The sequence below is a fragment of the Gopherus evgoodei genome, chromosome 16 (genome assembly GCF_007399415.2).
Source record: "Gopherus evgoodei ecotype Sinaloan lineage chromosome 16, rGopEvg1_v1.p, whole genome shotgun sequence".
NCBI lineage: Eukaryota > Metazoa > Chordata > Testudines > Testudinidae > Gopherus > Gopherus evgoodei.
The window spans coordinates 8,457,430-8,471,337 of record NC_044337.1 but is presented as its reverse complement, the minus strand read 5'-3'; the positions used below and the strand labels follow the sequence as shown (position 1 = coordinate 8,471,337).

The 13,908-nt window shown below is 53.9% G+C and overlaps 1 protein-coding gene across 3 annotated transcripts in view; it reads left to right on the top strand.

The window, feature by feature from the left end:
- The window catches only part of AKNA (AT-hook transcription factor), a 75,896-nt gene that overhangs the window by 18,261 nt on the left and 43,727 nt on the right, over positions 1–13,908 (top strand). For all 3 annotated transcript variants that reach the window (XM_030535589.1, XM_030535587.1, XM_030535588.1), the window contains exon 2: positions 10,041–10,589. In XM_030535589.1, coding sequence (XP_030391449.1) covers positions 10,238–10,589 — 352 coding nt within the window. In that variant the 5' untranslated portion in view covers positions 10,041–10,237. The remainder of the gene's footprint in view (positions 1–10,040; positions 10,590–13,908) is intronic.

Genomic DNA, 13,908 nt, shown 5'->3' with positions numbered 1-13,908 from the left:
GAACCCGACAGTTAATGTCGCCCCTGCCCCAAAGCAGCTAGACTTTCTGTTGCCGTGTTTTGCCTCGGTGGGGATTTCCTGCAGCATGCGGGGACTCAAGAGGCTGCTGGGTCTGAGTGCTGTGGTGATCACAGCTTTGTTTATAGCTGTTGCCTGGGCTGTGGCTAAGTGAGTCAGATGGGCCTGAACCTCAGAGTGTGGATCCAGGTCCAAACTCTCGCCAGGTTTGTTCCCAAGGCTGATGTTTGACCCGAGCTGGAGACCACCTGGAAGTCTGGGGGAGGTGTTTGATCCAGCGGGGTTGGTTTCGGCCTAGCTCTGCCAAAGAGGAGGATATTTGTGGGCTGATTTTTCAGAAGTGCTGAGCACTGGGTTTTCACGGCACCTTTTGAAACTCAGGTCACTAATACTCATTACATGAGGAGGCTTCCGCTGGTAGCAGATTTTCTAAGACCTGTTCAGAAGGCAGCAAGCAGCCCCCGTCACTGAAGTTATTCTCATCGTGGTGCTGCATAAAAGTGGCTTTAAGTTCTTTCTCTTTAGGGATGAGGGGAGGGGAGAAGAGTCTTCATAGGAAGCAGGTTGATCATGGCAGGTGACAGGTTTTGCGTAACTGGGCTATTGCGGGGTTTATCGAACTTGGAGGGGAAGGTTGCTTCTTGGTCTGAGCTTTGCAGTGGAGGTTTTGTTCCTCTTTCTCCCTCTGGGCTGCCCTGTCCCAGGCTGGAGTGTCATCTACTTGGAAGTGCTGAGAAACCCTTGTGTTCTGATTCCTCACCTGCCCAGGTTTGTCGCTCCAGTTCTGCTGTTTCCAGCAGTAGAGACAAGGAGTCGAATCGCAGTGGAAAGCTGAGCAGCTTGGAGTGGATCCAAGTACAAAAAGACTCAACTATCTCCTTGGTGGGAGTGTTCAGATGTCCGAGTTGGATGGATTTCCCTACTCCTCCCGCTCCCACCCAAAAACACAGACCACAATGCTTTGAGGCCTGATTCTGTCTCCCTTGCTCAGCGTAATACCATGGTTGGCCAATAACCCCTCATTGAAATCATTGGGGTTACTCCTGGAGCAAAGCACGACTTGGCATGAGTGAGGTTGGCAGAACTGGGCTCTGTGACCACTTGTCTGAATTAAAAGCCCTGTTACTCTTTTCTCCCGCTATGATCACTTGCTTGGGTCTTGTTGATACAGGCACAATGCTCCAGCTATAGGCAGCCCACTCCATAATTGTCCCCTGTGAGATTTCAGGCACTTTTCTGACCATCTGCAGCTGGCCCCTGTCAGGCAGGACACTGGACTAGATGGACCATTCATCTCATCTGCTGTGGTCATTTCTGTGCTCCCAGTGTTCCTTTGCAACTGACATTCCTCTTAGCAGGATTCCTCTAAGATCTTCACCACCAGTAGCCCAAGCAACCAGCAGTCGTCCAGCAGGAATCCCACCTCCAGTTTACCGATCCAGCTAATACAGTCGCTAATTCCCAGTCCAAACCTGCAGTACCACAAGGCACTCCCTCTGCCCCTCCATTGCTACCAAGGTGATCTTAGCACCAAAGCGCTAATTGCAAGTAAAATCAGTTAGCCCCCTTGTGCTCACCGACCCATAAGTACATCAGCCATAACCTAGCATTCCACTCAGAGTCCTTGAGCAGCCTTGCTGTAAACTACCATGCAGCCCGGGTCAGGGGTCAGCCTATAGTAACAAACCAGTGTGTGTTTGTTGCAATGGAGGGGAACGTTTTGATTGAGGAAACCAGTTTGAGTTTTTCCAGGGGCAGGGGTGTGCTAATTAGGAGCAACAGTGAGAGTAGAAGCTGTCTGGTTGATGAGTAAAAGTGAATGAATGAGTCTTGGCAGCGTCACTGGGAAATGAAAATGGCCTGGATTCCCACTTTCCCAGGGCCTAGGGCGTGTGTTGGGGAGTTTCACACCGTTTGGCTGGGTTGTGAGGAGTATGTTGGGAGTTGCTGCTCTGCCTGTGTGGCTTGTAGGGAGTTTGTGTTGATACCGGTGGTTTGAGGCCCTGAGAGAAAACAAAAGACTAATTAAACACCAGCTATCTCTCGAGAGATGTTTTCTCTTCCATTGGGGCTGATCGTAGCAGAGAGTCCTGTTTGGAATGTTATGCAGGTTGTAATGATACGAGCGGCTCAGAACCGGCTCCTGCAGCTGCTTTTGAAAGGGCTGTGGGTTTCTGGAGTTGCGCCAGGGAAAAAGAGCGGTAAGTGAAGCAAAGCTGGGCAGCCTGGATGTGAATCATGCATCTTTCTCGACTCCTGCTTCTGTGCGTGCAGCACACATGCTGCAAGACCCATGTTTTCCAAAGTGACTGCCGATTCTGAGTACCCAATTCAAGGCACCTTGGGCGTGATTCTCAGTGGTGCTGAGCACCCACCACTAGCGTCAATGGGACCCACGGGTGCTCAGCACCTCTGAACATCAGATGTCTACCTTAAGTTGGGCACCCAAAATCAGGGACAGCTCTTGAAAATTTGAGTTTAAAACTTCGGGCCAGAAGGAAGTCTCCCAGAAAACCCAGGTACTGTTATCACCTGCTGTGGGTGCTTCCCTCCCACTCACGAATATACGGGCCACCTCCAGTCCCACTGGAGACCTCAGACTGTTTCCATCGCAGCAGCCAGGCCTACTTAGGCAGAAAATGAGTAAAGGGGTGGGGGGGGTTGGGTATTTAGCCGCCTTCTAATATGATTTCACAGGTTGAAACAAGGAGAAGAGTTAGCGCCATGTGAGTAATCAGTTCTCCGCAGCCCACTAGCAGTTGCCTGAGGCTCTATGTCCTGCTTCTTTAACTCTGTAGCAGGAAACCAGGTGGGAACGATTCTAGGCGGAAGCCGTATGGTTGGGTAACTCTGGGGATGATGTTGTTTGCTTTATCCCAGCAAAGCAACCTGTTCAGTGTTAGCAGAAAGCAGCTTTCCCTGTGGTTCTTTACCACTCTCTCCTGACAATCCTGGAGCACCGCTGAGATCAAGGCATTGCTGCCTGCTCAGTAGGGTGACCAGACAGCAAGTGTGAAAAATCTGGACAAGGGATGGGGGGTAATAGGCGCCTATATAAGAAAAAGCCCCAGATGTTGAGACTGTCCCTGTAAAATAGGGACATCTGGTCACCCTACTGCTCAGTGACCTGCAACAGTTGAGTTGGTGAGTCTCTGTCGGCTCCCAGCAGTGGCCCCGGCCATGAAAACCTCCCTCGTCCCTGACTGGCTTTAGCCAAGCTTGCTGGTTAGCCATCCCAGCCGAGAACCTGGGCCCTGAACACTACAGTGTTTCTATCACACTCCTCACCAGAGTGTCCAGTAGGGACCTCCTGCAGATTAGGCTGAGGTCCCTTGGCAGGGCAGTTTTGGGAGAAGCTGGCATCAGCCCTGCCCATGCGGGGCCTGGCCTGTGGGTGGATGAAATCAGCCTCCAGTGCTCATGCTTTTGTTCTCGCTGGTGATGATGGGAGGGAGCAGGAGGCGATGGGAGGTGACTCTGTGCCCTAGTGCCAGGCCTTGGGGGCTCTGAGCCTCCTCGCTCAGAGGCAGGTTCCCGTTGGCCCTGAGCCGCAGCTCCGGCTCGGAGCGGCTGCCCGTTAGCCTGAGGGAGCTGTGGTCACAGCAGGCAGCGGGGTGGTGCTGCGACTGCTGTCCCGGGGCCGCCTGCTCACCTGTGATGCAGAGGAGTGCATGTTTGGAGCAGGCTCGAAAGCTGCGAAGGGGTTCAGATGGGGCGAGGGGTGGGGCACTCGGTGCCGTGGGCAGGACTGATCTCCTCCCAGGGGAAGGGATCAGAGAGGCGTCCGTGTTGCCCGTCAGTGTCTTGAAGTATCAGGAATCTTGGCAGCACAGGAGAATTCCTGCAATCCAACTCCTTCCCCTCCTTAGAGGGTTTCTCTAGCTCTTGGCCAGCTCTGGGGTGCCAGCTGGCAGCCAGGGCCAGGCTAGGGACAGTGAGCCTGTGGCTGTGCCGAGTGGAGGAGGGTGGGTCTTGCGTCAGGCAGAAGAAGCCCACCAGGGCCTGCATTTGCAGGGAGAGAAGGCGTAATGAGAAATATGTGGTGTATTTCACTATGTGCTGAATTGTGAGCGGGGGCAGGGGCCGTATCTAACCTGGTTGTACAGAGCCTAGCACAGTGGGGCCCTGATTCCTAACTGGAGCCCAAAGGTGCTACAGCCACAGAGGTAGGCCAGGGCTTTCAAAAGTGGCCAGGAACTGTGGGGGCCCAACATGAGCCCCTTTGGGGAGGGCCTGATTTCCAGAGCGTGGGTGTCTGACAGGCCCCTTTAAAGCATCTCTCTTTGGGCTCTCGAAATCACTAGTCATTGGGAAACCCAGGGCCACAATAATAATAACGAGGCATCAGCTGGAGAGGAAGGGAGTGAAAGTTCTCCAGTCCTGCCCTTAGGTCATCAGTGGAATGAGTCTGCTGGAGCTCAGCCACTGTCTCTTTCACACACAGTCTGACTTGTGCTATACACACACACACACACGCACACACACACACTCTCTCTCTCATATGCAGACAGTGAACAGGCTCCAAGCTCAGTCTGCCTTTTCTCTTATTTTGTCATCCTCCCTCTCTGCCGTCGGCCTCCCCCCTGATTTGGCTCTCTTCCCCCTCTAACTCTGACTGGCCACTTCTCGCCAGACCCTGCACAGCCACCAGAGGGGCTGAGGAGAAATGGAAGGCCCTCAAACAGCTCCATGCCCGTCCGCACATCCTGCAGGGTGGGAGAGCTTCATCCCGAAGCAAAGCCCTGCTGCTCCTTTCTGGGTCCCACTGCATGGACCCTATGGTGGACTCTACAAGGACATATCATGCCCTTCTTTGAGGTCCTTTTCTCCGCTCCCAGCTGCCCTGTGGCGAGACCAGCTTGTTCCCGTGCTGAGTGACCTGGGGTTGTGGGCGTGTGACGAACTGGGAAAGTTCTTAATGTTTTCTCTGAGTACTGTGTTGGTGCCTCAGTGTCCCCATGGCAGTTCTTAAGTATCTGGCAGAGCAAAGGGCCAGTGCACCTAAATGCCCGACACTCTGTCTCCTAGCAGCTGATGGTCTGGGCCCCTCCTCTGCAAAGGTGCCAGCTGAAGGTGTTGGAGACAAAGGGATCAGGTGACCTCCTGGCCCGGGAAAGGAGCTGAGGAGAGAGGAGGGGCTGGAAGGGGTTGTTAGTCTGGAGCTGGCTGGGATCAAGGGTGGAGGGCAGACCTGGGGGTCTGGCTCACTGCCCCCAGAATGGACCCAGCCGAGGGGTCCGGTTCGCTGTATCTACAAGCTCTGTTTTAGACCCTGTTCCTGTCTTCGAATAAACCTCTGTTTTACTGGCTGGCTGAGAGTCACGTCTGACTGCAAAGTGGGGGTGCAGGACCCGGTGGCTTCCCCAGGACCCCGCTGGGGTGGACTCGCTGTGGGAAGCGCACGGAGGGGCAGAGGATGCTGAATGCTCCAAGGAGAGACCCAGGAGGTGAAGCTGTGTGAGCTTCTTGCCCTGAACAAGTCTGCTCCAAGGGAGAGGAGGCTCCCCAAAGTCCTGACTGGCTTGGTGGGGAGCAGTTCCAGAGCATCGCCCGGTAACTCCGTGACAGGGGGATGAGTCCTTGCTGACTGTGACAGGTCCAGTTCCCCCTACCAGCCAGGTGTCTTTGCATTAGCTCCTTGCCGTGCATCATCCTTGTGGGGTTGGCATTGGTAGATGGCAGAAGCTGCGGTGCTCTCTGGGAGTGGCTTATTCCTGCCCCCTAAAGCTCTCACCTTGTTCGCCCCAATTAAAGACCCACGGGTTGCCCATTAGTGTCCCGGATAGTGTCACTGCTCCAGGCACTGATATGGATTAGCGACCCCACGCCCAAACTGACTTCCCAGGGGTGCTACTCCGGGATCTCAGAGCGAACTGACTCTTAATGCAGGAGCTAAGGGGTTAATAGCCATGCTCTGCTGAGATCTTTGTGTTTGGTTTTGTTAGTCACTGAGTAAACTGGGGCTTAAGGTCGGGGTGAACTGATAGGGAAAAAAATATATTTAATCCAGGAATGACCAGATGTGTGGTGTGCATGCCCTGTATTGGATGATGTGTGCCCAGTTGTGCAGAACTGCCCAGCAGTGTGTCATTGGCCCTATATTGCTAACAGCTGAGGATGATTCTCCAGTAGCCCAAAGGAAGAGGGCCTGTGTTTTTTTTTAACAGAGGGATCTCAGTTCTAACCTCAATGGTACTGAAGGTTTGAATGGCCACAGTGCACAGCAGTGGTGACAGTGAAGTCCCAGGTGGTTGTGGATTTGTTATAATGCCTTCTTGGGGTGAGGCATCGGGTATGGGAGGAGACCAGAGGTTGGGGTCACAACTGAGAGAACAATCTGCTTCCTCATTCCACAGCAAGGAAGACAGGAGAGTGGAACAGTTTGCTGGGGTGTGATTTTGCTCCTGGTGGGAGCAGATGGGAGGAAGCTATCTTGGGGCAGGGCCTGGCACAGGAACAAGAGCTGAAAGCAGCAGAGCTAATGCTGGGGACTCCAGATCACTCATGTGGCTGGTAAGCTGGAGCCTGCTGGGACTCCAGGGGTTAATGATGGAAGAGGAGTGTTAACCAAGATTGCCAGCCAGGCACCAAAGAGAGGGATAGTGCTGGGGGGGAGGCTTGTTTTATTCTTTAAGTTCATTTTTTTCCCCTTCCCAATCTTGAGTCTGAATTCGGCTGAGGCTGGTGTATTGTGAGTTCTCCGCTCAGGAGTGGCCCATTGGCATCGGAGCCTGGCAGGGTGGAGCAGGAGAGGCTGTGTTGAGCACTGCTCTTTAAGAGTGAAATGCTGTGCTGGAAGCCAGTCGTTTGCTGGTGTACAGAAGAGGAATGGCTAGGTCTGCAGCCAAGCAAACTTCCCCCTGCACCCCACGCCAGGAGCCTCAGCCCCTAGAGGCATCGCTGCTGGGGAAACCGGGGCATTTGGGCTTCCAGGGCTCTTTCAAGTCCTTGGCCGCTCTTCATCGTATGGTGATTTGGGTTGGTGGGTTTTGTTATGTGGACACTTCCCCAGTGGGAACTAGGTTGAGACCCAACAGCTCATTTCGCACAGGCCACCAGTGATTGGCTGCTTGCTACTCTCCTGGAGCCAGATTCAAACCAGAGATCTAGGCCTTGATGGGCACCGTGTGCCCTCAGCTGCTTGGTGTCCACCACAAAGGGAATTAGTGTCCCCGGTACCTCTGCCGCTGTCCCAGGGCCACTGAATCCAGCGGGAGCTGCAGACGCTTGCACCACTAATGTCAGCCAACTTGTTTGCCAGTACAGCAGCCTGGCTGTTAAGTGGCTTAGCTTGGTCCACGGAGCCGGGCTCTGGCAAACAGCCTGCGCTAGCTTTGTGCCACCTCCTCCTGGAAGGGAAGGTCCCTTTGCAAAGGGAAGGCCGACGTGTGAAACGAGGCAGACGGGGTGGAACTGGCTAGTGAAGTGAAAGAGGCAGCTCAAGGCTCAGCAGTTTCAGGGCAAGAGGGCGTTTGTTATTGGACAGACAGGGTTGCCGATGTGCTCTCTGCACATGCACTCCTGCTCGTGCTGCTCCCTGATGGCACACGGCAGGAGTTTGCAAGACAGTGTCAAGGCCAATAACGTATCCAGCATGTGCCGTAGATGCAGGCGTCCCTGACTGGCGAAGGGTCTGACCGCGCAGATAGTGGTAACCAATTCCTGGCTCCGCAGGTCACAATTTACCAAGGAGCTGGGCAGATCAGTGCCTGGCACAGCCAGGTGCAGTGTCCAGTGCAGAGAGAGGGAGAGAACACATAGCTTTGATCCGAGGCAGACAGGAGTTTCCTGGGCCCTCTGCCTGCTCTCCGATCCCTCCGTTGCAGCCTTGCGGGTACTCGGGGGAGTTTGCCCAATCCTGCCTCAGTGCAAGAGAACAGCAACCTGGTGCAGGAGCTGGGGAGCATTCAGATCACCTGCTCCTTGGGGCCCCATGAAGAGGACGGCAGAGCAGATGATCTCATTGTGCAGATGTACTGCGCTCCCCGTGCCTGGCAGAGCAATGGCCCCATGCCTGCGCACTCCTGCAGTGGGTTCTTTTTTCGAAGGAGTGTCCTGACGGGGCAGACCCAAGGGTGAAGCGGCTGGGGAGAGGCCCCAGCAGCAAAGAGACACAGGAAGGGAGAGAGCAGGGCTGGTGGTTGGTGTGGGGGGAGGGTAAACAGCAGCTCAGTTGCATGAGAGCATCCTCGGGCTGTTGGGAGCTGCTTCCCGAGGAACAATGGGAGGCTGCTGCTAATGGAGCCCTCGCTGGGCAGCTCCAGGTCCAGCTGCTCCCCAGGCTCTTGCTGCTCCGGGCTCCAAGCCATAATGGCCCCAAGCAGCACTGACCTCCCTTCTTTTGGGGTGGTGGATCAGGCTCCTGCGGTCGCCTCTGGCTGAGGCTGAGTATACAGGGAGGGGCTGGAGAGAGGCCAAGGAAATTCTGCCGCTGAGTGCAGTCTGGGGGCAGAGGGGCTCTTGGCCCCCCCGGGCGAGGTCTCCACTCCCCAGGTCCAGCCAGTGTGCACACTGGGCAGCTCTTCCCTAGGGAGTGAGAATTTCCTTTTCCTCACCGCAGCCACTGGAGGAGATGGGCTGTGGCACATCACCCCATCGCAGAGCTACCTCCTGGTTTGTGTTTCCAGCGGGGCAGGTGAACTGACTTGTATGGGGCCGGACTGGCATTTCTCCAGTGCTGTGTTGAGATGGGGACTGGCATGGCTGGGAGATCCCCTACAGCTAGCGCCCCTCACCGTTCCCTGCAGCACCTCCTGGGCACCCCCACCGTGACTGCTCCTGCAATGTTGCCTGATGTGCCCCAGCAGCGCCCATCCAGCCATTGATTGCTTTCCTCGCCACGAGGGAATGGCCCCTAACAGCGGGTCAGTGTATCTCCAGCTGCACTGAAGGGGGGGGCAGGGTGGAGCCGGTCTTTGCCCTGAATAGACTCCCCTGTAAGAGAATTGCAGCCTCGGCAGCTGCTGCTGCTGGAAAGCCTCCCTGGCGCTCTGAGCAATGCCATGTTTGTGCGTAACCTCCCTGGCAGACCCTTAGCCACCTCGTCTGCTCCAGGATGGAGGAGGACAGGTCCTAATGCCCACTTTGAGCATGGCTGGCACTCCCACCTGGCTGCCTGGCCTGGATCACAGATGGGCCCGCTGGGTTTCATGGCAGGTCTTGTCTGCATGCCCAGGTGAACGGGCGCTGCATTTGCCGAAGGGCTGGTATGGCCAGGCTGCTCACAGGTGATGCTTACGTTTGAGGGCAGGCAGCTGTTGAATACGCCGTCCGTGCCAGCCGGCATCGCAGTGAGCGAGGCTTTGGGAATGGGGTGGTGTGTGCGTATTATGGCACAGCACCCCTTTCTGCCTGCTCATAGAGCGGCTGTGATCCAGGGACCGGGCTGGGAAGAGGCAGGGAGGGATTGTATCAGGCAATGTATTGTGGAAGGAAGGGCAGGGGGACAGCTGTGTGGGAAGGTGAAGACCATTGGCCCGCCCTGCTGATGTTGAGTAGGACATGGTGCTGGGTTCAGGCTGTGGCCCAGCAGAACGTGCCACTAAGCAGTCCTTTGCCACTCGCCCAGAGCGCGTCTGCCACTGCCAGCAACATGCCCAGTGTCGAGAGGGGAGCGCCATGTGGGGCCGGCGGGCATAGCAGGGTTTCCCCCTTCCTAGCTTCCACGTGAGACGTTACCTTGGACAGAGGCCCAGGCCAACGTGATGTCGTCGTGTGGAGATGTGACAGCACCCGTGTCGCGACGCCCCAGCCCAGGCAGCACCATGTCACGACGGCGTCTAGATGGCACCTAGCCTGGATGTCAGATCTCTTTCTGGGGAGGGGAGGGTACAATCCATGAGGTGACTTGACTGTCCTTGGAGCTGGGGAGGGGGAGAGCTGGTTGGGGAAGCTTCAGGCAGCAGCTGACATCTCTGTGCTGGGGCGAGGGGAGAGGGAGAGGGACTGTCTGAATAGAGCCCACTGTGTCCCTCCTGGCTGCCATTAAGCATCTCTCCCTCTCTCTGCCTGTCTCCTCTTAGCTGCAGGCAGGATACTGAAGCGCTGAATGGAGCAGCAATGTGACCTACATTTCCCAAGGAAGCAAAGCCCCCCCAGCCCCCGGACCTTCCTCGGTGTCTGCACTATGAAATGATGCAAGTGAAGCCCATTCTGCCTCCTTAGCCAGACGTCTCGCCCTGCCGCCTCACCTCACGCCATTCGCCGGGGACGGCAGGACATGGCCAGCTCGGCGCCGTGGGCCCAGTGGGGAGAGGCGGGCCTTGGCCATGTGTCTGGGCAGCGGCAGCGCTGGGAGGAGGAGGTGGAGCAGGGATCTGAGGGGTACATGGAGGAGAATGGAGTTGCTAGACTGGACGAGAACGGACTAGTGGGTCACGCTGGCCAGTGGGGTGAATCCCCGGCCCAGGATCCCACTGAACTGGAGTTCCTGGGGAACGTCAGGCTTACGAAGGGGCCACCTTCACCCCAGGGGCTCTTGGCACAGAGTGACAGGAACTTCGACCTTAGCGAACTGCAGGAGTTTGAGTGGAGCAGTTCCCAAGGAGACAATGCCAGGAGCCCACCCGCTGGTGAGTCAGCTCTCTCTTCTGTCCTCTTCCTCTAGTAGCCTGCATGTACTACAGAGATAGCACCAATCTCAGAGCAGAGAGTGACAGCCACAGGAAGGATCGGCAATGCCAGGGCATTGGCTGTTTTCTCCAGACCCCAGTAGTCTGCTGGGACCTGGGAAATGCAGCTCACTTGCCTTGAAGAACACAAATCCCAGTGAGCTTAAGTGTTTAGGTATTGCCGCTGAAATGCAGCTACCTCTGGGGTAGAACACTGAGCCCTTCGGATGTGCGCATCACAGTTCTCAGGAAATTCACTCCAGCAGATTTTCTCCTGACACGTCTGACGCACAAGAGGGGAGTGCCAGCTGCATCAAGTGTTGTGCAGGGAATACGTACCTGCATCTACCTCATCTACCTCTCAGTGTGGCCACAGTTATGGTCTACAGTCCATACATAAGAACGGCCGAACTGGGTCAGACCAGAGGTCCATCCAGCCCGGTATCTGTCTACTGACAGTGGCCAATGCCAGGGGCCCCAAAGGGAGTGAACCTAACAAGTAATGATCAAGTGATCTCTCTCCTGCCGTCCATCACCATCCTCTGACAAAGAGAGGCTAGGGCAGGGGTTCTCAAACTGAGGATCGGGACCCCTCAGGGGGGCGCAAGGTCATTACATGGGGGGGTCACAATCTGTCAACCTCCACCCCAAACCCTGCTTGCCTCCAGTATTGAGAATGGTGTTAAATATATTTAAAAGGGTGTTTAATTTATTAGGGGGGTCACATTCAGAGGCTTGCTATGTGAAAGGGGTCGCCAGTAAAAAAGTTTGAGTCCCACTGGGCTAGGGACACCATTCCTTACCCATCCTGGCGAATAGCCATTAATGGACTTACCCTCCATAAATTTATCTAGTTCTCTTTTGAACCCTGTTATAGTCCTAGCCTTCACAACCTCCTCAGGCAAAGAGTTCCACAGGTTGACAGTGTGCTGTGTGAAGAAGAGCTTTCTTTTATTTGTTTTAAACCTGCTGCCCATTAATTTCATTTGGTGGCCCCTAGTCCTTATATTATGGGAACAAGTAAATAACTTTTCCGTATTCACTTTCTCCACAGCACTCATGATTTTATAGACCTCTATCATATCCCCCCTTAGTCTCCTCTTTCCCAAGCTGAAAAGTCCTAGCCTCTTTAATCTCTCCTTATACATGTTGGTAGAAGTTGGCTTTCTGGGAAGGAACCTTCAGAACTGTGTAGTAGGAGGCAAAGTCCCAGCATGGTCCTAGCTAGGAAGCCCAGAGTTGGAATAAATGACCATTGTGCAGCATAGAAAGATGTTAACATCTGGAGTGTCCTTGGGGAGCAAACAGCAGGACTAGTGCTGCTCAGGACACAGTCTAGAAGTATGAAACCTCAGCTAGGAGACTCTTCTTTTCTATTCTCAGCTTTGACACCAGATTGCTGCTGTGTCTTGGGGCAAGTCACATACGGTAAATTTTCACAAGTGCCTCAGACTAAATCTACACAGCAACTAGGCACCCATGACTGGCCTGTGCCAGCCAACTCAGACTCGTGGGGCTCAGGCTGCAGGGCTGTTTCACTGCTGTGTAGACGTCTGGGCTCGGGCTGTAGTCTGGGATCTAGGACTCTGAGAGGTGGGAGGGTCCCAAAGCTGGGACTCCAGCCCAAACTCAGACGTCTACAACCCGAGCCCAAGTTGGCTGGCACGGGCCAGCCGCAGGGTTTTTCTTTGCTGTATAGACATACCCCCAATCACCAAGGAGCTCAGATTGGGACGTTGGCACCTAAATCCTTTAGGCATTTCAGAAAATATTACCCTTAATCTCTGCACCTTGCGTTCCATTGCCTGGGGATGGTGATTGTTCCCAGGGGTGTTGAGATTGACTGGTTAATGTGTAAGATGGTTAAAATGAAAAACAGGCTAATGCTAAGGAATTTAAGACCTTGGAATGGGAAGGGAACAGTGGAAGCAGCAAGATTTCCTGATGGTACCAACATTTCAGTGAACTGAGACTGAGGAAGATTTTGTGAGAAACACTGGAAGGAGCTGAAAAGAGGAGGTGTTTTAGCAGTGCAAATGGGAGGGGGCCAGCTGAGCAGGTGAATGTCAGTGAAGTCCAGGGCAAAGTAATGGGTCTGGGAAGAAATCCTTGAGGCCAGTAAGATGCAGTGGTGGGTTTGGATTTAGTTGTAAAAGATTGAGCTGTCCTTTCCAACATCTCAGTGGAGACATCTGCTCACTGGTGGCCGGAGAAGTCAAGAAGATATCCAGGGTACATCTGCGCTGCAGTTGGGAAGGGTGATTGTAGGATGTATGGTGAGCAGGGGGCCATAGGCAGAGGGCCAGACTACGCACCAAGGGTACCAGGTGGGGATTGTACTCAGGTGACTAGCCCATCCTGCTGCCCATGCAGCTACAGTTCTGTTTAGTTGAGCTAGCTCGATCTCTGCTAGCTCAGCTGTCCCTCCCAATTGCCGGGTAATCCTTAACCTGTATTGAGGGCCAAGGAATAATATGCAGATATCTTCATGTGGTTAATGATGATGACCTCTAAATATATTCTCAGTGTTACATATATACTGAAGGTACATCCTCCTCTGAGGGTTAGCATTCAAGGTTTGGCCATCTCCCTTTAAAGCCGTAACAGAAATAGAAACATCCCAAAGCAGGGACAATACAAACGATGAGGGACGTTCGTCCTGATACTCTTGATGTACACCAGTGGGATAGGAGAAACTCCGCTGAAGCTGATGGAGTTCCATCAGTGTTAAAATGGTATGAGAGGAGAATTGGACCCGTTGGGCAAGGGAAGCGCCAGGTGATTTTCCAGATTGACAAAATTGAGGGTAAAATGTTAAAAAGTGTCATCTTCTACAGTGACTTGGGCGCTTGACTGGAAGTTGCTGGAACCTGGGTTGCTACAGCAGTCTTAAATATTTTACCCCAGGCTTGGCTTGGAGAATAGAAAAAAGAGAGATGCTGGAGGTCTAGCAATGTATGCATGGTGCAGAGAAAGCCACTTGGGCTGCTCCCATCTTGTAATGGAACAAGAGGGTGCTCAGAAAGAGTTAAAAGACAATATATTTCAAAACGACAGAACTGGAAAGAATTACAGTTACATCTGTGTGATGGCTGTTTCTTTAAGTAACATGACCTGTGGGACTCGCTGCAACAGGAGAATATGGGGGCAAAAAGCATGGATTATTATTAAAAAACAAAACAAAAAAACCCTTGTTTGTAGGAATAATAATACCACCGCCTAGTTCTTACAGAGCACTTTTAACAAAGGAGGTCAGTATCATTACTGCCATTTACACATG